Source organism: Bombus pascuorum, chromosome 14 (assembly GCF_905332965.1).
Source record: "Bombus pascuorum chromosome 14, iyBomPasc1.1, whole genome shotgun sequence".
In the NCBI taxonomy this organism is placed as follows: domain Eukaryota; kingdom Metazoa; phylum Arthropoda; class Insecta; order Hymenoptera; family Apidae; genus Bombus; species Bombus pascuorum.
The window spans coordinates 7,553,725-7,574,072 of NC_083501.1; the positions used below are offsets into that span (position 1 = coordinate 7,553,725).

Below are 20,348 nucleotides of genomic sequence, written 5' to 3' on the forward strand. Positions count from 1 at the left end.
TGTTGTTCTTCCATCGAAGAAAATTGCCGAAAGAAAAAAAGGGAAGAAATACAGAGAAGGTAAAGTTCGTGTTCTGATATAAAAAGCACGGAACGTGTGTTGAAAAAAAAAAGAATTGACTCGCACTGTCTTTGAATCCAGCGCTAAAGTAGGCACTGGAAACATTTGGAATATTTAGAATATAAAATAAAAATTTGTAATATTCGCGATAAACACTGCGAGTAAAGGGGAGGATCGAGAATTGTTTTTGCAATAAACTTTTTTGTGATACAAATCTTTTTTATCGCCTGTATTAACATATACGTACGTGTTTCATTGCGAATTAATTATCATATAGATCACGAGGACTCGAACTGCTGTATTATCTTTATTATAGATCCTACCTTATTACGTTATCATTCATAATTAATAGAAGCATCGCGTGCAGTGTCTCTCATCGATCGATGGAAATGCCAACGAATTAGATAGAGAATGATTATAACACGAATCTTTTTCTCTATTACAAACATTTACTTTAATATCCATTCGCGTGGATTTGATCGAAAGAAAGAGTGACCCGCGAACGAAAAGGCATGTCAAAAATACCGAAAAATATATCGGAGAAGACACAGGAGAAAAATAATTATTTCTACGAAAATGAGATATTACCGGACTTCCAATCTCGTTGGGGAGCTACGTTGAAACAAAAGAAATCCGTATTCGAACATTATCCAAATCATATCGGCATGCCAATTATCAGTGCGAAATCGAACGCAGGAAAATATTTTGTAGAATTTGCGAGTTCTTCGTCTGTACATGGCTTAAATCATTTGGTAACACCAAATAGACATCCCGTTGAGATGTAAGTACCTTCGACAATATCCAAACCAACGAGATAATAAAATTGCAATATAATTTACGAAATATACGTCTTATAAGATTTCTCACCGTCTTCTGCATTCTTGGAGCTCTATTGTGCCTGATCTTCTTGTCGTTTCTACTCTGGAATCGTTGCCAGAATAATGCTACGGTTATCGTGGTGGATACTGATCGGGACCAATTTGTAACATTGAAACCAGCGCTGTTTATTTGCCCGGTACCAAGTGTGGAACTAAAGAAGATTCCATATGTATTCAAAAAGTAGGATCTTTATTCTTACGATAATATCTGGATGAAATGAAATATTTTTTACTAAATACGTTGCACATCTAGACACGGTATTAAACACACACCAGAGGCAGAAGAGTTCTTCGTCTTTCTTGGCAACGTCACTTATGAAAATATGATGAATACACCTATCTTCGACGAAGTTCCAGCGAACAAGTGACTAGAAATACTTTACGACTTGAAGAACGATATTTCTCCGAATATTCTGAAAGGGAACGACCCTTATGAAACATGGGTAATGACAGAAAGAGGCGCGTGCTTAACAACGAGGAGCATCTTCGCAATCTATGCTACTTTAAAGTTGGTAACTTCTCTAATGTCCTCTTCCTGTTAAATTAACATTAAATCAACTCAAACATATGATTCTTTCATATGGAACAAGCTACTGGAAGAACGACAACTGGACCATTATTCCTATACCAGAAAAATTACCATTGTACGATTACAACATCGATGGCATACAAGAAAATTTCGCCGTGGAGCATATGGCTTTGGTACGAGTTTCTATATGTTTTGAAAATAAAGATATGATAAAATATCGGCAACAAAGTATTTTTTTTTTTTGGTGCTGCAGATCGCCGCATCTGATCCTTTTGAGCTGATAATATACAACACTCCAATGAGATGGATAAAACCAAAGATGCTGCAACGTGCCATCATGTCGATAACTCAGATTAATATGAACCCAAACGTTAAAGAGCTTCGTGCTCATCAAAGAAATTGCAAAACTAACAACGACGGTGGTTTAAAAACGTGGCCAGTGTATACGAGAAATATGTGCACCATCGAATGTAGGATGAAAGTGATACTGGATAAATGCAATTGTCGTCCACATTTTGCCAGGCCCATTGGTTGGTAATATTAAAATCGACGTAATAGAAAAATTGAATAAATATAAATTTAATTTTACAGAGGGTGTAGACACTTGCAATGCCACGCAACTTCGATGTATCGGAAAAGCGAAGCAGAGCCTTTTTCTGTTCCAATATCCACCCCGTTCTTGCGAATGCACTCCAAATTGCAATATCTTTACCTATCAAATCAGAGATAGTGAAAACACCGAACTGTACTTATCGAGATTAATTCATATTACGATTAGAGATAAAGCATGTATAGGAAAATAGAATTCTTGGATTGTTTCAGAACCGATACACCGATAAATATGTCTGTTATGACTTTAATCGTCGAGCTTCCGCAAATTATCTATCACCGAGCATTGTTGTACGGGTTTAACGATTTTCTAAGTACGTATCCGTGAATAAATATGTAGATATTTATGCTATCGTTTGCAGTACATTAATCAAATATTAAAAAAAATTAATATAAAGAAATAAACATTTCTGTAAACAAACAAATTCGTTACAGCTGGTGTTGGAGGAGCAGCAGGATTGTTTATGGGAGCCAGTGTACTATCCTTCGTTGAAATATTCTATTATGGCACCATACATTTGTACTTTTACGTGAAACGAATGAAACAGAGACGCAAGAAAAGGGCAATCGGTATATCTAACTAAGAACATCTTTATCTTCGGAGGAAGGAGAATTCGAGATGCACAAACGCGAAGTATTTAAAAAATATTGTTTATTGTAAACATTGTTACCTCTTTCCGACAGGACAGATGTAAAATAAATATCATTACATACACATACAACTGTACACGCAACGAGTCAAGATCGTGCAATGATTGTACATCAATTTACAAAGAGACTCAAGAGCAGAATTACGATGAATACTTCTCGTTTTGATTTAACTTTCCCATATCGACACAATCGATCATAAGACTAGCTAGAAGGACGCTAAAATGTCACTGAACGGAGTTCCAGGTTCCTTTGCTGCTGCTTCGAAAGTTTCCACGAAAGCTTCCCTCTGAGTGTCCTTAGATAACTATTGAAAAGTGACCACGTTATTTGGTATCACGCGCTGACTTTATCATAAAATTTCATACCTTTCGATAGAAGTCCGAAGCAGCGATGCACAATATCTTCTTATCCTCGTATTCGTATTTTCCAATCCTTGATTGAATATATGGAAACCTGAGTAGATTGTTAAGAAAAGTTTTTAATAAATGAATATATTTGACAAACTATCGGAATTGTGAAAGGATACAAAGCTCTCAGCCAATGATTTGTGGATGCACTGATAAAAAAACAAGACAAGCACCATGTCGACATTGTAATAGGTAAACTCTGAATAAAGTTTGGCAAACTAAATACAACCCAATCTTGAAGAAGTTCCATTTGCGCGCAAGTGCACGCTCGTTCGCATACCTACAGAAAGAGGAGAAAAATCATCTTATTGCTTTAAATTATTCGTAATTTAACGTATTGCTGATCAATTGCATAAAATAGCCAATCAACGATAATGTTAATACTCAATTATTTTTAGTATATCGCTATGCGTTCGCATCGGCAATACAAACTTTAAAAACAACGGCGGCAAGTAGCCGCGGATGAGGTTGTTGCGGCGACAAAAATTCTCCTATGACTTTGGTCAAGATTTCCGACGGTGGGAAGAAATCTCCGAGCACACCGGACAAAACTGTACATAGAAGCTCCACTTCCATGGAGTGTCCTCTCCTGATCTTATCGAAAATCGCTGAAGCGCGCTCTATGGATCGAACCAATGCTTCTGGTTCGGCATCTGGTAATGGTTCCTCTGTTTCCGGTTGATTCAATCTATCTGCTGCCTCTGTATACATGCAAGTCAATAACAATTGCAACGCTGGCAGCGATAACATAGGACTAGGTTGTTTTAAGCGATCGATCGCAACTTTTACTATCTGTTCGGCTACCTTTCCAATCACGCTTTTGGTTGCTACAAGTCGCTCGAGCCCCTAAATCGATTACATACGTACAACATTACAAGTATACATAATTTGAACATTTAACAAATACATAGTATTACACGAGTATCCAATAGCATACCTGCAAGAGTGTTTGATGTAAGCTACAAGAAATATTTTGTGATGTAAGTAAATTAAGGACTAATTCTAACACAGCTGGCGCTTCCGTGTCTGGTGGAGTATCTTCGGCATGTTCCAATAAAAAGAATACCAAAGCCCACATTACACCCTGATGCTCTTCACTTTGTCTTAACACGCTAAATTAGATGAGTAATTAATTTCAACAAAGCACATGTGTTGTAGAATACACAATAGAAATTTGTGTGATTTACCCGTTCAAATCTTGCGCGTCCAAATGTTTCTGTATGTATTCTATTGCCAATGGATGAATAATATTCATCGTCTCTTCGCAATTTGCGAGCACAGCGCTTTGCAACAGATACAACGAACCGTGAAGGGCGGATACCTTCGCAGGTAAGAAGCTCGATTTCAGATTCGTGTCTACTAGACGCTTAACTTTGTCTAACGTTTCAAAGTCCTGGAAAAATGAAATCCTAACTGTGTTAAGCTTGCAAAATATATTTTTGAAGAATACATACCAACGGTGTTAATACTGCAGCAGCTTTACACACGGAAACTACCAAGTACTGATGTAAAATGACATTCTCTGTTGGATGAATTCTCGACAATTCCAGACACATGTCCAACATCCACTGATACTGGGTTCTTTCAACGAACAACTCCGAAATTGCTAGAATAGACTTAACGACCTCTGTGAGCAATTGTATCGGTGTAACAGCTTGCGGAGACATCCAAGACGTATAAAGTTCTATCAAGAAACGAAGGCAGGAATCCAGATCAAGTGACGCGGACATTAACGCGTCGTTTCTTCTGTTCTTCAAATTGAGGACAGAGGCGCTCAACTTGTCCTCATACAAGTTACACAGCGACCACAAATAAGAAACGGAAAGTTGGCTATATGTATACTTGTTCAAGTTCGCAACTCTTTCTACGTTTCCTCGATGGAAGATGTGATCCATGTTCAAGCCATCGATCATCTCTGAGTCGTTCATGCATTCGTACTTCCACGTGAGCAGATCTTGAATCGCGTACAATTTTTGAGAACTGACCTTATGAACCGAGAGCTGAGGATCTCTCGGATAATGAATCACAGTGCTGGCTCTTGGGTTGCCAGGATAAGGAAGAAGCAAAGTATTTAATAATAATTTTGTAATCGCCTGTACAGCTAAACTACTTGCTTGAATCAACGCTGGGATATCTTCTACGGGTACGTTCTCGTTTTGTGAAAGATTAAGCACTCCTAAGAGAGCCATCCATATCTCTTCAAATTGCAACCGAGAGACCCAGCCTAACAGGTTTATCCTGTAAATGAACTGCTCCAAAATTTCCACCTCCTGAAGGAGATTCGACTCCGAAGATAATAACGGGAAGTAACATTTGGTCGGACCAGAACCAACGACATTCCAGTTTTGTTTCCAAACTAACGGTGGTGTTAAGATATATGAATTTACCAGTGGTTGACGACTGATACTTACAATTAAATCTTGTATCGTGTGAAACAAATAGCGTGGAATATTTGTGGATAACTGTTTCTTTTGACATTGTTCCAACCAAGCGACCAGATCGGCCATTCGCATGCAAGCACGAGCAAAGTCTCTGGTATCCTCATCTTCTAGCGCTGGTTCTAAAGCACGTATACCTATAACTGGCAAAACGTCCACAGTAGTCAACAGGTATTCTACTATTTTCTTGAGTGAAGCAGCACCACTACAAACCCACGAATACTTTGCGTTTTCCCCAAAAATTTTACTTGGACCAGGATGTTTTAGAATTTCTGATGCACAGCTTAACGCAAGCTCCATGTTCCTTGGTCTTAACTTTTTAATTTTGTTCTCATCACAGTGTACCATCCAGTGTGTTAGTTCTAAACATAGTATTGCAAATTTGGCTAGATCTTCTTCGGATTTTTTATCGATTTTCGCTAGATTATACTTGGCTAGCTTTGGCAATGTCTTCATGTATATCTTCACAGCGGGTATCAACATAAAAAGTACATCCCAATATACAAACTCGTTTAAAAGTTCATGAAAACGATGCGCATACTTCAATTCTCTCGAATTGCCGTTAGATTGCGTTGGATTGTAAATATGATGTGGTTTTGGCATTAAATCAGTGACATAATGAACGTGCTCCAGTAAACTCTGTTTTGCGGCGCTGTATAAGGGACTAGTCTCGAAATTAAAATCCTTTTCGTTCTGCGCTACACCAAATTCTAATTTTTGGCACTTCTCCACGCTAATTCGTACACCCAATATTATGCAGGGTTTCAATATGGAGATATTAAACTCTTTGGAAGACAGGATACCGAGGCAATCTTCGAAATCCAAAACCCTAAGTAACTGCGCTGCTTCTGATAAATTGTGACTAGCACTTGAACTACAACATCGTAATTTCACTTGAGACAAAAACCAATTACGATCCAGTTGAATACTTTTCACGGTGGATGGATTAAATGGTCTACATTGGTCGAGTTCTAGAGGGGACAAGTCGTAATACTGTACTCCAAATTTATTCAACAGACTAACTAATCCACCGTGTTTCTTAGCAAGCTTGGTCACTTGCAGAATCTCCATGATTTTGGTGAAATCTTCTTTTGATAATTGCTTCATCGCATCAGCTGCAGGTGTAGTTAATAAAATTTCTACTCTTCGACTAGCTATTTTCGCCGCCATTCTCGACAAAGCCAGATACTTGGTGGATAACAATCTCGGTATCAGTGTCATTAAAACAGCTCCGCTTTGCGAATGATGAGCACCTTCTATACATTCCAAGAGTCGCTTGACGAAACTGGGTTGTGACAAGTCTGTGCATTTTGTCGCAATCGCTTGTACCAACAATCCACTAGCTGCAGAATTTCTGTGTATAGCTGTCGTCAAGAGATCTCTAACAGGAGACTCGATGGCACTATTTACTGTCTCTTCCGTATGATTAACTAACAACCACGTTAAGGGCTCTGCATCGCACAGATTCTCGCAGACGTAATCGCAGAATAATATTATGCCACCTTTTCTAATAATTTGAATGTTAATGCTGCTGTCATGGTCAACGTTTTTCTCTTCATTTGGAGAACAATGCACGACGTATTCTGTCCGACGAGTACCCAATATTTTAGACCAAAAAGTCATTTCATTGTACCCTAATAAAGTCATTAAATAGGCCCACTGGCAAGTTAACGTTGGACACTCGTTTCCAATGTTCAACATTAAATAGTTCAAATCGGAGATCGGCAGCTTCTCCTCTTCAAGAACATTTCGACCTTGAATCATTTGTATAACAGCGTTTGCCACTTTGCAGTGACTGCCAGATTCGAACATGTGAATGCATAATTGCAAGAAAAATGCAAATTGGTGGATCAAGTAGTAATCATTCTCCATTGATTCGGAAAATGCGATATATGGATCGCTGAGTTTATGATCGACCAATCCAAGAAGATTGTAAACCTTGCAGCCTACCAAGTTAATAACCTTAAATATAAATCTAGCTAATATTCTTTCTGGCGGTACTTCAGCTGATTGACTGTCCAAAACGTTCAAAGGATCCATGGTTTGAGAAGACGATTTTGGATGAAGAAACGAGTGGGATAGTTCGGACATGTTCGAACTGAGATCGGAAAGTCGCGCAAGCATTGCTTCCTCTTTCGAGCACGCGATCAAAGATAACAGAACAACATTTACCACTCCTAACCATCGTTTTAGTCTCAAATCTGAAGTATCCAGAGAGTCTGGTTTAACGAGAAGTACCTTTAAAAGAGGGTCGACTGGTCTAAAGACCGTGGGAGAAATAGCTGCGAATAATTTAATCAAAGCCACGTGTGCTTTCTCCGATTCTATTCGAACTTTCCCTGCTGCCAGCATAGGAAGAACAGAGTCCATTGTCAGTCTAGACCATCTTCGCCATTTTTCTTCTCCGTTACCATCTCCGCTGAATCTAGACTCCGTTAAACATAATGCCAAGAGCTCAATGATTTGGTAATATTCTACAAGACGTAAAAGCATCGAAATTAGGACTTCTCTTGTTGTCTCAAGCTCTCTTTGCTCTGTCGGATTTGAACTTGCGTTTCTAATTAAAAATACATCTTCTACGACTGGAGTCAGGGCTGGTATACAGTGCGTGAGCGCTGGTTGACCACTTGCCATAAGTCCATCGCATAATTGGATTATCTTTGGAATTCCTATTATAGCTTTCGAATGATTTTTTTCATACGACAAGTGAACTAAAAAGTTGAAAATCTTTGGCAATAGATCCTCCGTTTGCTTCACGTGACCTTCTTCAATAAATTCAAACTGCTTTAATACAAATCCAATGAATATTCTTTCAGAATCCAGCAAACAATAGTTGACTCTTAATTGCACTAGCTGGCTGAGTAGCATCAATACTTGACACTGTAATGACACGCTACTTGTTACAGTGTACTGTTTTAATGATTTTATAACCATTGGCTCAAAAAGACGAATGAACGAAGCTACAGAGGTTTTTTGATCAGACGATCGCGATAAATTCTTAAAAATAGAAGAGAATTTTCTATCACCTTTTCTATGTAACAGACCTACCCATCTGAAATAAAATAACTGTGTATAGTAATCTATACAAACAAATACAAGTTACAATACAAGAATACAAAGTTACCCGGTATCTGGTTCGTTTTCACCTCTGCAATTGTTTCCCATGGATTTTATAGTATTTGCCATCTGCCTTGCAGGAGTTTGAAAGCAATGATTATAAAATCCTTTAACGTCATCCCATAGTACAGTTATTCTGTCTGAATTTTTCTGTATATCTAATTCATTCCATTGTGCATACACGTTTGTGCTGAATAAACACTTCAGCAATTGTTGAACACACTGGATGGTTGCAGTGGGAGATAATACGACAGTGCTTTGTAGATAATGTAGAATTTCTTCTGCTATTTGAGCTGCTTCGTTGACTGATATAATTTCAAGAATTTGCGAAAGAACATCTAGAATCGCATTTAACAAAGATAAATACATTTCGCTAGCATGCGGTTCAAGTGTGGCTAGGTAATTCAAATGCGCTGCTTTAAGATTTTCATACATTTTCATATAATGCGGTGTCGAAACAAACGCACCCATTTGCTCTTTTATAAATTTCAAGCTTCCAAATTTTTCTCCTTTCTCTTTCAATTTCGGTTCAGACATTATTATCTTCTTTTTCGGCGATAACGTTTGCGTAGATGATAAAGACGATAACGCCGTTTTTGTACTAGTTTGTGTCAATTGCACGTCGTCGATTATATGAACAAATATATTTAATACTCTTGTAATATGTGTTAACAACAACTCTATTTGTTTATCCTTAAACGTGCCCCACCACGTTTTAGTTGGATCATTGGGTTTAAAATTGCAAAATGCTAAGCCTGATGCAAGATTGCCAGCAAGAAGTACCAAATGTTTATGCGTTAACAAGTCTAAGCTTATAGGGGACGACGATAGTAAGGGTAAAGCCAAAGATAAAAGGCTGTTGCTCACGGACGATGGCATCATGTCGCTTGTGAAATTTGATTCGCTAATATCTAATCGACTACCGTTCTTTTTATGAGACCTTTTCAACAATGTTTTAGGTGAAATACAATCCCATCCTCTAATATATACTGTAGTATTATATACATCGCTTAAACGAAACAGAGCTTCACAACAGCCATACACTAAATACTTTGATGACTGTACTCCAAGAATCTCAGCCAACATGTTGATTACAATCGACAACGAATATTCTACATTTGGACGATAATTCGTCGAGTTATGGAAGTTTAAAGCTGCAAATGGCTGTATAGACGTATTTATAAAGAACTTTTGTTTCTCTTGACAAGAGGATAGTTCTACTGAACTCCGGGTAACTGCACTCATATATTGCTCCGTGTATTGTATGGCCTTTCGCGTAATAACATCATCGTGTGGTTGTTGGAAATGTAATAAAGGAATACTCCTAAAAAAAAAGTTATGTTAATTGAGGAGACCTAAAACTTGATAAACAAAAGATATAAACTCCGATAATTACTTTACAATAGCATCTGATGCTGCATGCCTAATTCTTTGATCTTGGTCACCTAGCAGAGTTACAATAACATTGATAAAATGTTCTTGGAACATTGATCCACCAGTTATATGTTCTATAGTAACATACGATATCTCACTCAATAATTCCACTAATTTAACTTTTACCAGAAAATATGGATTCTTTACTAGCTGAGGTAATACAGTTAACACAGTGATTCCATATTTATTGTCAACAGACTCTAACAACTCTGGTAGACATAAACTGAACGCTGTTAATGTTTGTCGACATGTGGTAGCAGAATCATCTTCTAATCCCTGTTTTAAACATATGCTCATAAAAATTTTCGAATAATCATATTCTAATATATGAGAGAATTTACCTTCAAAAGTAATTTAATTAAATTGTCTAGTGATATAATTCCACATAAGTTTTTATCAGTGATCTCTGCCTCAAATTTTTTAAAAGAACCTCCATATTGAGTATATACAGATTTCAGGAATGTACCAATAATAATTGATATATTACCCCTAATTTGAGGATCTGGATGACTTGCAAATAATAAGATATCCGTTATCATTTGTTTATTCTCGTTAGAATTCGGTTCTTTGGCAACAGGTATTATAAATAGATTCGGACAAAGTTTCAAAATATAAGCCACGCAAGTTAAAGCAAGAGACTTTACACTAACACGAAAATATTTATCTGGTATTACATGACCAATGTTGCCAGTTAAGAGGAAAGATGAGACCAAATAACGACAACAGAATTTTAATGGTATATCAGGATCTGTAAAAGTTCCAACGTCTATTTCTCGTAACGAAAAATCTAAAGATAGTTTCTTAAGAGATGCAGTAGAACATGAGATTTCTTCGGCATAATCCACGTCTCTTGGTTCGTTTTGTAAACTCGAATAAACTTTCTCCGATTTTTCTATTTCACTTCCAACATCACTACCTTCTTCGATCATTTCATCTGGAATAAATGTAATACAATTATTTCTTCAAATGATGCATATCCTTTCTATACTACACTTTTTCTCTTACTGTCAATGACTCCGATCTTCAAATCACTATAATTTTCTAAAATCTTTCCTTTCATTTCTACAATATTATTTATGCATTCCTTTGGAATTTGTACATTTTCCATCAAAGGAGGTATAGTCTCAGAATCTAACATCCACTTTTCTATCTTTGGATTTATTTCAGGTATATCAGAATCAAGTAAATTTAAGGTATAATCGGAATTTTCTCCACAAGCAGTTGCAGCACTAGATGTGCTTGCTTGACTTAATGATAAGATCATTTCATTTTGATTCACTGCTATTTTGCTCTGTGTTATACCTTGATTTGATAATAATAATGGTACTAGAACTTTTGGAGGTGACTTCAAAAACTGAGTCAGTGTCTCCAGAACAGCATTTATAACATTATGATCAGAATGCCATTTTGTATAATGTAAACATAGTTCATAAATTTGTAACAAGCTATCTGTCTCTACTGTGTCATCATCTGGATCTTCTGATGGATTGCATATATGTGGTAAAATTATTCTTATACAACCAAATATACCAATAATAGCTGCTATACGGTTCTCATCTTCACTTATAGGCACTATAGTACCTATGAAAAATAACATTTAATTAGTAAAAAGTATGTTACCTGTACTAGTATAACATTCATAAGTTTACCTAAAAGATGCTTCAGTACATAATTTAAAAAAAACTGTGGTCTGCGACAATTCAAACATGTTGCTAAAATCATATTTGCTGCAGCTCTACGAAATGCTGCTTGTACACAGGATATATTTTCAAAGAATGCTTTCAATAATGTCTGAAAAAGAGGCATGGGCATGGATGCATAGTTATATTATAAGTATTAAAATAAAAGAAAATTACCTTGATATCATTATCTGTCATAAATGGCCCTAGTGCTTTCATAATTAATGGTAATGATTGTGATAGCGTTTCAATTACAGATTCCTCAGAACGATGTGCAATAGTTACTATACATGGTATCAAATTAGATACGTATGCTTTTCCTCTTGTAGGGCGTATCATATGACTAAGAAGACCAAATCTCCAAAGAGCAGCTCTCAATGTTCTAGCAGGTCCATTCCTTTTTATTGCATTGTAAAGTTCTATTTGAACTTTAATAATATTACTATCAGCCATTGCCTTTAAAATAAAATACTATTAAAACATCTATAACTTTAATATCAAAGATTATGAAATATAAATCTATACCCTTATAATTTTATTTAATGTTTCATCTGCTACCGTTCTGACATCAGATTCATCATCATTACACAGTGTCAGTAAAGTTTCAATTGAAAGACTAAGTACCTGAGGAAACTTGGTTGCTAGTTTGACAGTTGGTGAACATATTCCTTCTGTTATTGTCATGCAACATGTTAATTTATCTTTCCTTTTATTGAAATAAAGGATATATTAAATTTTGTAACATACTACATTCCATAATTTTTATTAATTTTTTATGATAACTATATAAGTCCTAATTTTACAAATTATACAAAATTTTATTGCAGGTATTTAGCTATAAACTATATAAACAAAAATAATGTATTCAATTAAAAAGTTTTGCACTATTTTATTCATACGATCATTTTAATTATTAAATGAAAAAAGTAATTTGTTCTTGTACCTTGCGTTCGAATCTGACAGAAGAGTGTTTGACTCTTGAGCTGATTTTAAAGCTTCTATAGCTTTTAACACGTTATTTAATGTTGTCATTTTGCCAAATATTTATTAATAAATCTTTCCTCACTTTTTATAAATCAATCAGTTTTGACAAATTACATTTTGATAATGTAGGCCGAATTTATGACAGACACATCGTACGCAGAAAACTACATGCTGCTCTGTAATATATTTATTTGCGATTCAAACGTCACACTAAAAGCAATTGCTCACTTCAATTATACAAAAGAACGAGGCATAAGAAAATTGGTGAAATAGACGTTTAATGCGTATTTGCCGTTACTCTTAAGCTTAAGTGAAAGAACCGCTGTTCAGATACTAACCCTATCTATCGTTCCACAATAAAGGATAAAATGAATGCAATGTATGTATAATCTTTATTTTTACTTGAGAACTTGGAAACAATTTATTTAAACTATATCAATACAAAACAAAATAAGAAAATATTCCACGTGGAATTTATTTAAACGATGTAATATAAAACAATATGAAACGGTGGATGTAGACGATGTAGTGCACCATGTGATGAATATAAAAATAAGTGTTCATACATAATTAGAGTGATCAATTTTTCAAAGTGCAGTATAGTTGGTAATGCACATAATGTGCAGGTTATTATAAAACTTTTATTTTTTTGTGCACCTTCAATAAAGATGACATATAATGACTTGAAAATAGAATTCAAAAGGCAGGTATAATAAGATTAAATGATGTATAGAGACTACATTGGTATTGATAGAAAATATATTTAATTTTATTCGATAACGTGAGTTAAGAATTAACCTATTTATTATTCGATTTTCGAGGTAGCCATATTACGTCCAGACATTTCCATTGCGTAGCGAGAAATACATCTCAACCCAAGTTTATCATTGTCTGGCTGTTTAACTTTGTATATTTTTTTTTGTATATTTGCGTCGATATTGATCACACGAAATTAGTAAATAACATAGTAAATTTACAAGTTGTAACCTGTAATAATAGACCTTGAATAGAATTAATGGGTGAGGTGCACGGGTTTCGGTTTTTTTTACACCATACATTGCCGGCAGAAGATTTATAGTATTCAAGAAATATTTGTATTCCTTTAAGTTTTAACAATCTAACTATTTATATAAGAAGCTTTTAAATTTATTCGCATCTATAAAACGTAATACATCGTTTGAATAGCTTAATTTTTAGAATGTTTTGCATACGACCGAGTCAACCCTTTCGATCAGTAGTTACAACTCAAGAACAAAGGTTTGCATCACGTGAAAAAGTACTTTTAAATATCTTTTGGTTAAATTTATTCTTAGAAAAGTAAAAAATATGTTTTCGTATCTACATTATGCATTATTTCTGTATTCAATATTTGTTTAAATTATGCTATGTATAATTAAACTTATTAAATTTTTAAATCAACTGATATACATATTATATATGAAAATAAATATTAATTTTGATTAACTTATATGTTAATATGGAAATATATTGTTAATTAGGTTAGATTTAAAAAACTGAGTTGTTCATCTTAGTGTTATGAATTTATTATCTATAATTTGCAGAAACCTTAACAAGTTCTGGATGTCTAAATATGCCAGGCTGTGCAGCAGTTGGCTGCAACAATCGTAGTGAGAAAGGTTATATTATGAAATGTTTTCCACGTGATCCAAAGTATAGAAAAATTTGGCAAGAGCGTGTTGCTAGAGCTGATTGGGAACCATCAAATAACTCATTTCTTTGTCATGTACACTTTGAACCTCAAGAATGGTCTATAACACAAAGTGGAAGAATTAGACTGAAGAAGAACGCAATTCCTTCTATATTTAATGTGACATCTACTAGAAAATCACCAAAAAAAAGAACTAAGATATTTAGTGAAAGAGGTGAAAACTTACTGCAAGGTGAATATAACATAGAATATACAGAAAATGATACAGAGCATTCATCTATTGAACATTTAGAAGAGAAAGATCTGGATTTTCAGGAGATTGAGGAACTATCTATACAACAGACTACTAGAGATTATTTTAAACATACCCATAAATATACAGAAGATAAGACAAAAGAAAACATTAAGGTTAATCATCAAAGGCAAAATATTGTGATGATTGCTGAGGATAACCTCACTGATATTAATAGTTTAGTGGAGCAATACAGTTTCAAAGTTCAACCAAACAATAATAGAAAAGAAGTTAAATTATCCTTATTTATGAACAATTCAGAAACTACACAAGTATCAAATAACACTATAAAGGAAGAAATTAAATTAGAGGTTATGGATCATAACACACTTGAAGATAGTTATGATGAAATTGAAGAGAAGTTAAAACAAATTTGTGATGGTGGATCTACTGAAGATGAAAATTATAAAAATGAGATTGAGAAGAAGTTGATGGTTAAGAGTCAAAAGGAAGGTGAAATTGAAGAAAAAATAGACACAAAAGTTGAATTTACTACTGATGACCATACAGTTGAATTTACTACTGATAACCATAAAGTTGAATTTACTACTGATAATCATAAAGTTGAATTTACTACTAATGACTATAAAGTTGCTTCGCCTGTTAATAAAAATCATTTATCAATAAAAAACGAAGTTGGACATATGCTTATAGATAAAGAAGAAAATGTTGAAATAATATTTGGTACGGAAAGTGGGGATGAAAAAACATCTGTATCACAAACTGTATCAAAAATGAATAAAGTGAATAACAGTGCATTGGAAAATGATGAAATGATTTATATTAAGGATGAAAAGAAGGTTTTTAATGAAGATATAGAAGAAAATTTTACTAAAGATGAAGTTCATGTTATACCAAATATAAGAGCGGCTATGAAGCGTAAGAGAAGAACTAGGGAAGAAATAATGAGATCAATAAAGAAGTCATTTAGAAGCAATTCAGATCAAGATATTAATTCTTCAAGTAATAGTGACTCATCTGAAATAGAAATAAAAGATGAATTACCTTTGTTTTCTCAGCAAACAAATGATATTAATAAAAATGATACAGAAATGGAAACTGATAAATTTGTTATCAAAGTAACTGGCGATCCTGATGATGTGTCAGAAATTATTGAAGAGTTATCATTTAACACAACAGGAACACAAATATCTAAAGAATTCAGTACTGCTTCCAAAATTGAGGAAAATGATTCACTCATTACATCTGTTATAACAGTAGAAACACCAAAAGATCTTAAAGGTATTATTTATGGAGATTTTAATAATCCACTAATAAAGAATGAGTATGTACCTTTAAGTAAAGAAACTTCACTAATGAATCAATTTCCTTATGAAGACAGAGAGTTTACAAGTTTCAATTCAACTCATAGTTCTAAAACATACTATCCTTCTTGTTTCAAACATACATGTTCTGATGACGAAGAAAAGATAAGGACTAATTCACTATTACAAAATTGTACACAAGGTGTTCAAACTTCCTTGGAAAATAATCCTAGTTGTGTTTCCTCAGATTATGAAGATCTGTTAGAAAGAATACAAATTCAAGAGGATGTAATTGCACAGTTAACTGACCAGTTAATTATTTATAAAGAATTTGAAAACAGTATAAAAACCACAGGACATGAAATGCAAATCAAAGAAGTGGAAACATCTAGAATTAATACAAGATCAAGTAACATGCAATCTACAATACTTAATAAAAGAAATTTAGAATCGAAACGAAGATTGATAAAAGACTTATCAAACAGAGTAAACTATTTTGAAGAAATGAATAAAAAATTAACTAAAACTGTAACATTGGCATCTCAGCAAAAAAGAAAGCTTGAAGGGCAAATTAAACAAAAGGATAATCAAATAAAGGAACTTAACTGGAAATTGGAAAAAGCATCTAAATATCTTGAAAGAGCAGAAAAAAACACGAATACTTACAAAAGGAAAATGTTAAATATGCAAACTGTTATGAGAAGAAGAAAGCTTTTGGATGAAAAAATGTGCAAATTTAACGAAATGTTACTAGACAGCTCTAAACAAGAATTTTCAGAAAAGGTTTTATCCATGGCAACAGAGATTTGGGAACTTTATGGAAGAAATGAATATGATAAGCTGCTTTCTTACGGGTTTCCATTACCACCATTACCAGCTTTAACGGAAGAACTTCTTACTGAAGATTTTACAGATCTTAACAGAAGTGATATGGACGAGACACAAAATTCTACGAAGATAAGTATTAAAGCAAAAAAAGCTCATGATACAAATAATGAATCTGACATAGATGAAAAGGACACAGAACATGTAGCTTCAGTTAGCAAAACAACTGAATATGAAAGTGCAGAAACTGTGACAGGAACTGTGCAAGACATTTTTGATGAAAATAATGATGGTGATGATTTTAGTACAAATGAATTGAGAGAACATTTTATTCTGCAATTAAATGCAGTTATGTAGCCATAATTTTGTATTTTAATTATATCTTTCTTTTTACATCTTAAAAACTGTAATATTAAAATCATGAATACTTAGGTCAAATCTGTTTTCTCATTGTACTATATGTACCATTGTGCTCTTAAGAATTATATTTATTGTATAGTATAATTCAGTGTTCTTACTTCAAATGTAAATATATATGTACAAATATTATTATATGTGTAATATAAAAGACCATTTTAAGTGATTGATTGCAGTATTAAATCATTGCTTATAAATAATTTTCTGCATAATGGTCTATCGGTCTATCTTAAAGTTATACAATACTTCATGCTTATTGTTGACAAGATTTATATTTTAGTAGTAAAATAAGAAAGACAGATCTGCAACAAATTTGTTTCTGATGTTCTCCGAAATTTATCACTGGAAATAATACTCCAATATTTGTGCATCTATAAAATGTTAAAAGTATATGAATTTGATTATGTTATTTGAAAAAGAGAAGAGGCAGAGTAATTAAACAGTAATTAAAATCTTTTACACAAGATATAAGAAAGATAATAGTATAATAATACTTCTGCATATTCAAATTTTATGCTATCTAATTACTTCATCGCTGAAGATATTTATACTACATATGACATAGGTAATGTATAAGTATATTAATAAGTATGTTAAAAATATGATTATAAATTTTAAGAAATTATATAGGGTGATTCTCTCGTTGGTTAATTTATAGGCAATGTCGCGTGCCGCGACGATAATGTCATGTAACTGGGAAATAACTAGAAAAGTGATCACCCTGTATTTGTCTCATTTGAATAATATAAAGTAGAAGACAATATAACAATAATAAATACACTTGATTATACGTATGTGTATATATATTCTTTTTTCTTTTAACACAATTTTTATTAGAATAATTACAATCCAGTGGCAGACTTGTTATTATTAACTTTCTTTTTCTCCTTTGATTTTCCATCCTTGGATCCAAGTATTTTATCACATTCGCACCAAGGTGTAATCATTTTATCACACATTAGAGAAATATTAAGGACTGTTAATGGAGTATCTTCAATAGTCATTGTTATCATACCTAGTATTTTATAAGAAACGTTATTTAAGCCAGTTTGACGATCTCGTTTTCTAGTAACCTCCCGTTGATTATAACATTTTATCATATCTCGCTTCCTATGGTTTCTGTCATGTATATGTCTACAATAAATAAATGTAATACAATCACTAATTCATGAACATTTATTTATATTAATATTTAGTGTATATATAAATTTGTTACGGAGTGTCTTACTTGAATGTGTTGTGTGTTCCAGTAGATATATTTTGTGGTCTTACAACACTTAGTCCAGCTTCTTTCAATCTAACATAAAATTCGTCATCTTCAAGACCCCATCCCCAATATTTATTAGACATTCCATTTACTTGTATAAAATGTTCTCTGCAGAAATATTTTTCTTGTTAATTTAATCTACATGAATTTATAAGTATTTTATACAATAATAACTATTATAATAAGAACCTTTTAATAAGTAATATTCCACCAACAAAAGTTGTATAATGATATCTAGGATGTAACTCTGGGGAAGATACATGGTATGGGCTCTTATTAGGGAAAGAATATAATAATTCATCATTTATAGGCAACAAGTCTACATCATGTATAGCTATATAGTCAAACTCTTTGTTAATTTCAAGGAAGCCTACATTTATAAGAGACGCCCGATTAAATCTAAATCTATCAACCTATAAAGATACATATTATTATTACTTTAATATTATATTATTATTATTTAAATAACATGTTTTACTTTATTAATAATTAAATTAACCAGAATGTACCTGATTAAGTACAAATATGTGATAATTTATATTTTGTTTATCTAAAAATTTTTTCATATGTGGAGCAAATGTCAGTAATTCTTCAAAGCGATCTCGAAATGGCACAAGTATAGCTAAACGATGTAAGGTTTTCTTGTAAATTTTATTATCATTACTCTGCCATTTATTATTACTGTATTGACTTGATTGTGTAGCTATTTCACATTTGCATTCATCTAAAATTTTATTTAAACACTTTGTAATTCATTGTTATATTAAGTATATAAAAGACTTACCAATACTTATAGGTGCGATACTTATCAGGCATGAAATAATAAATGTAATTAAAATGCAGACAAATATATATTTAAATTTTATATTCTTCCAAACAACTTCCATGCCGAATAACAAGTATTTAAGTAAAGTATCTTTAGTTTAAAAATACATAAATTAATCATTGAACAGTCTTACAAAGACTTATTAGTATGGCAACATTTTCTTATTCAAAGAAAGTTTATAAAGCATTGATACTTTTGTCCTTTTTCCTATTTACAGTAGATTGTGATTAAGATTAATACAAATCGCTTGCATAGTTAAAAATTACAGTTGCTTTGATTTGTCAAACGTGAGGTATCCTTGATATCACGCACAAAAATTAGGCAATTACGAGCAAAATTTTGTTGCTCTCACATAATTTTTCATAGGTTGTTTAAACAAAGTAGATCTTTCTTCAAAACTTTTTATCTTTGTTTTCCAAAGATTCATCGGTCAATGGACCGAGAAGAATACGTTTTTTGCACCAAATGTACATATTTTCTAATTGATCGTATTCACAATTATGACACATACGAAAATTTAATCTGGACATTATCAATGTTCAACGTTGCTCAATTGAGCATACATAAAGCATTTATGTTATAACACAAACAATTAACTACATTACCGAAGAACAAATTGTACTACTGACATTGTACTCATTACTGATTGCAAGATTATTTGCCTTGTACTATTTAATGCTATGATAGTCAATTCGGTAGTGTTATAATATTTGATAATTGAAATGAGGAAAGATAATTATATTATTTTTTTGAAAAATAAGAGATTATCTATATATTTTTAACTGATTATTTTATTATTCAAAAGTATCACTTTACGTATCATAATTCTATGATATATAAAGTAAATTTTATAATTATATTTTCTAAATGTGCAATGATATTAATTTCAATATTCAACTTATTTATTAATTGTATTAGTTATATAATCACTAGTGAGCTTTTAAAATTAATACAAATGTATGAAAAGTGAATGAAAATGTTGTATTAATATTAGAATATTC

The 20,348-nt window shown here is 33.0% G+C and overlaps 4 protein-coding genes across 8 annotated transcripts; 2 read left to right on the forward strand and 2 right to left on the reverse strand.

The window, feature by feature from the left end:
* The first annotated feature begins 72 nt into the window (after nucleotides 1-72).
* Nucleotides 73-3,206, forward strand: LOC132913943 (pickpocket protein 19-like). The gene is given in 8 exon segments (XM_060972631.1): nucleotides 73-841; nucleotides 919-1,119; nucleotides 1,192-1,446; nucleotides 1,529-1,640; nucleotides 1,721-1,997; nucleotides 2,059-2,212; nucleotides 2,290-2,390; nucleotides 2,512-3,206. Coding segments are annotated over 8 exon segments (1,518 nt in total). The 5' UTR covers nucleotides 73-572; the 3' UTR covers nucleotides 2,661-3,206.
* On the reverse strand, nucleotides 2,712-13,141 carry LOC132913926 (huntingtin). Of its 2 annotated transcripts, XM_060972587.1 has the most exons (16): nucleotides 13,125-13,141; nucleotides 12,746-12,996; nucleotides 12,328-12,508; nucleotides 11,980-12,258; nucleotides 11,773-11,914; nucleotides 11,129-11,704; nucleotides 10,465-11,057; nucleotides 10,086-10,399; nucleotides 8,697-10,013; nucleotides 4,589-8,624; nucleotides 4,322-4,527; nucleotides 4,072-4,246; nucleotides 3,567-3,980; nucleotides 3,254-3,414; nucleotides 3,093-3,180; nucleotides 2,712-3,031 (listed from the first exon to the last, which is right to left on the reverse strand). In XM_060972587.1, the coding sequence occupies exons 2-16, from the start codon at nucleotides 12,832-12,834 to the stop codon at nucleotides 2,933-2,935; spliced, it is 8,670 nt and encodes a 2,889-aa protein (XP_060828570.1). In that variant the 5' UTR covers nucleotides 12,835-12,996; nucleotides 13,125-13,141; the 3' UTR covers nucleotides 2,712-2,932. The 2 variants fall into 2 exon arrangements, with proteins under 2 accessions (XP_060828570.1, XP_060828571.1); XM_060972588.1 differs by lacking the exon at nucleotides 13,125-13,141 and having other exon boundaries at nucleotides 4,072-4,237; nucleotides 12,746-12,991.
* On the forward strand, nucleotides 13,055-18,106 carry LOC132913932 (uncharacterized). 4 transcript variants are annotated; one of them, XM_060972606.1, is made up of 2 exons: nucleotides 13,055-13,165; nucleotides 14,349-18,106. In XM_060972606.1, the coding sequence occupies exon 2, from the start codon at nucleotides 14,378-14,380 to the stop codon at nucleotides 17,192-17,194; it is 2,817 nt and encodes a 938-aa protein (XP_060828589.1). In that variant the 5' UTR covers nucleotides 13,055-13,165; nucleotides 14,349-14,377; the 3' UTR covers nucleotides 17,195-18,106. The 4 variants fall into 4 exon arrangements, with proteins under 4 accessions (XP_060828589.1, XP_060828590.1, XP_060828591.1 ...); XM_060972607.1 differs by lacking the exon at nucleotides 13,055-13,165 and adding an exon at nucleotides 13,172-13,489; XM_060972608.1 differs by lacking the exon at nucleotides 13,055-13,165 and adding an exon at nucleotides 13,581-14,043.
* LOC132913949 (beta-1,4-galactosyltransferase 7) lies at nucleotides 18,040-20,320 on the reverse strand. The gene is made up of 5 exons (XM_060972643.1): nucleotides 19,306-20,320; nucleotides 19,031-19,245; nucleotides 18,711-18,934; nucleotides 18,483-18,629; nucleotides 18,040-18,388 (listed from the first exon to the last, which is right to left on the reverse strand). Exons 1-5 carry the CDS (start codon nucleotides 19,406-19,408, stop codon nucleotides 18,097-18,099), a joined length of 981 nt encoding a protein of 326 aa, XP_060828626.1. The 5' UTR covers nucleotides 19,409-20,320; the 3' UTR covers nucleotides 18,040-18,096.
* Nucleotides 20,321-20,348: the final 28 nt, after the last annotated feature.

Bases quoted from the DNA above. Each gene is read 5' to 3' on its own strand.
- LOC132913926 (XM_060972587.1), bottom strand. From the start codon at position 12,834: ATGACAACATTAAATAACGTGTTAAAAGCTATAGAAGCTTTAAAATCA. The intron at 10,400-10,464 runs GTAAATTCTCTC...TGTTTAAAACAG, and splicing joins TAATTAAATTACTTTTGAAG to GGATTAGAAGATGATTCTGC. The intron at 4,528-4,588 runs GTATGTATTCTT...TCATTTTTCCAG, and splicing joins CTGCAGTATTAACACCGTTG to GACTTTGAAACGTTAGACAA.
- LOC132913932 (XM_060972606.1), top strand. From the start codon at position 14,378: ATGCCAGGCTGTGCAGCAGTTGGCTGCAACAATCGTAGTGAGAAAGGT.
- LOC132913949 (XM_060972643.1), bottom strand. From the start codon at position 19,408: ATGGAAGTTGTTTGGAAGAATATAAAATTTAAATATATATTTGTCTGC. The intron at 19,246-19,305 runs GTAAGTCTTTTA...ATAAAATTTTAG, and splicing joins TATCGCACCTATAAGTATTG to ATGAATGCAAATGTGAAATA. The intron at 18,935-19,030 runs GTACATTCTGGT...GTATCTTTATAG, and splicing joins ACATATTTGTACTTAATCAG to GTTGATAGATTTAGATTTAA.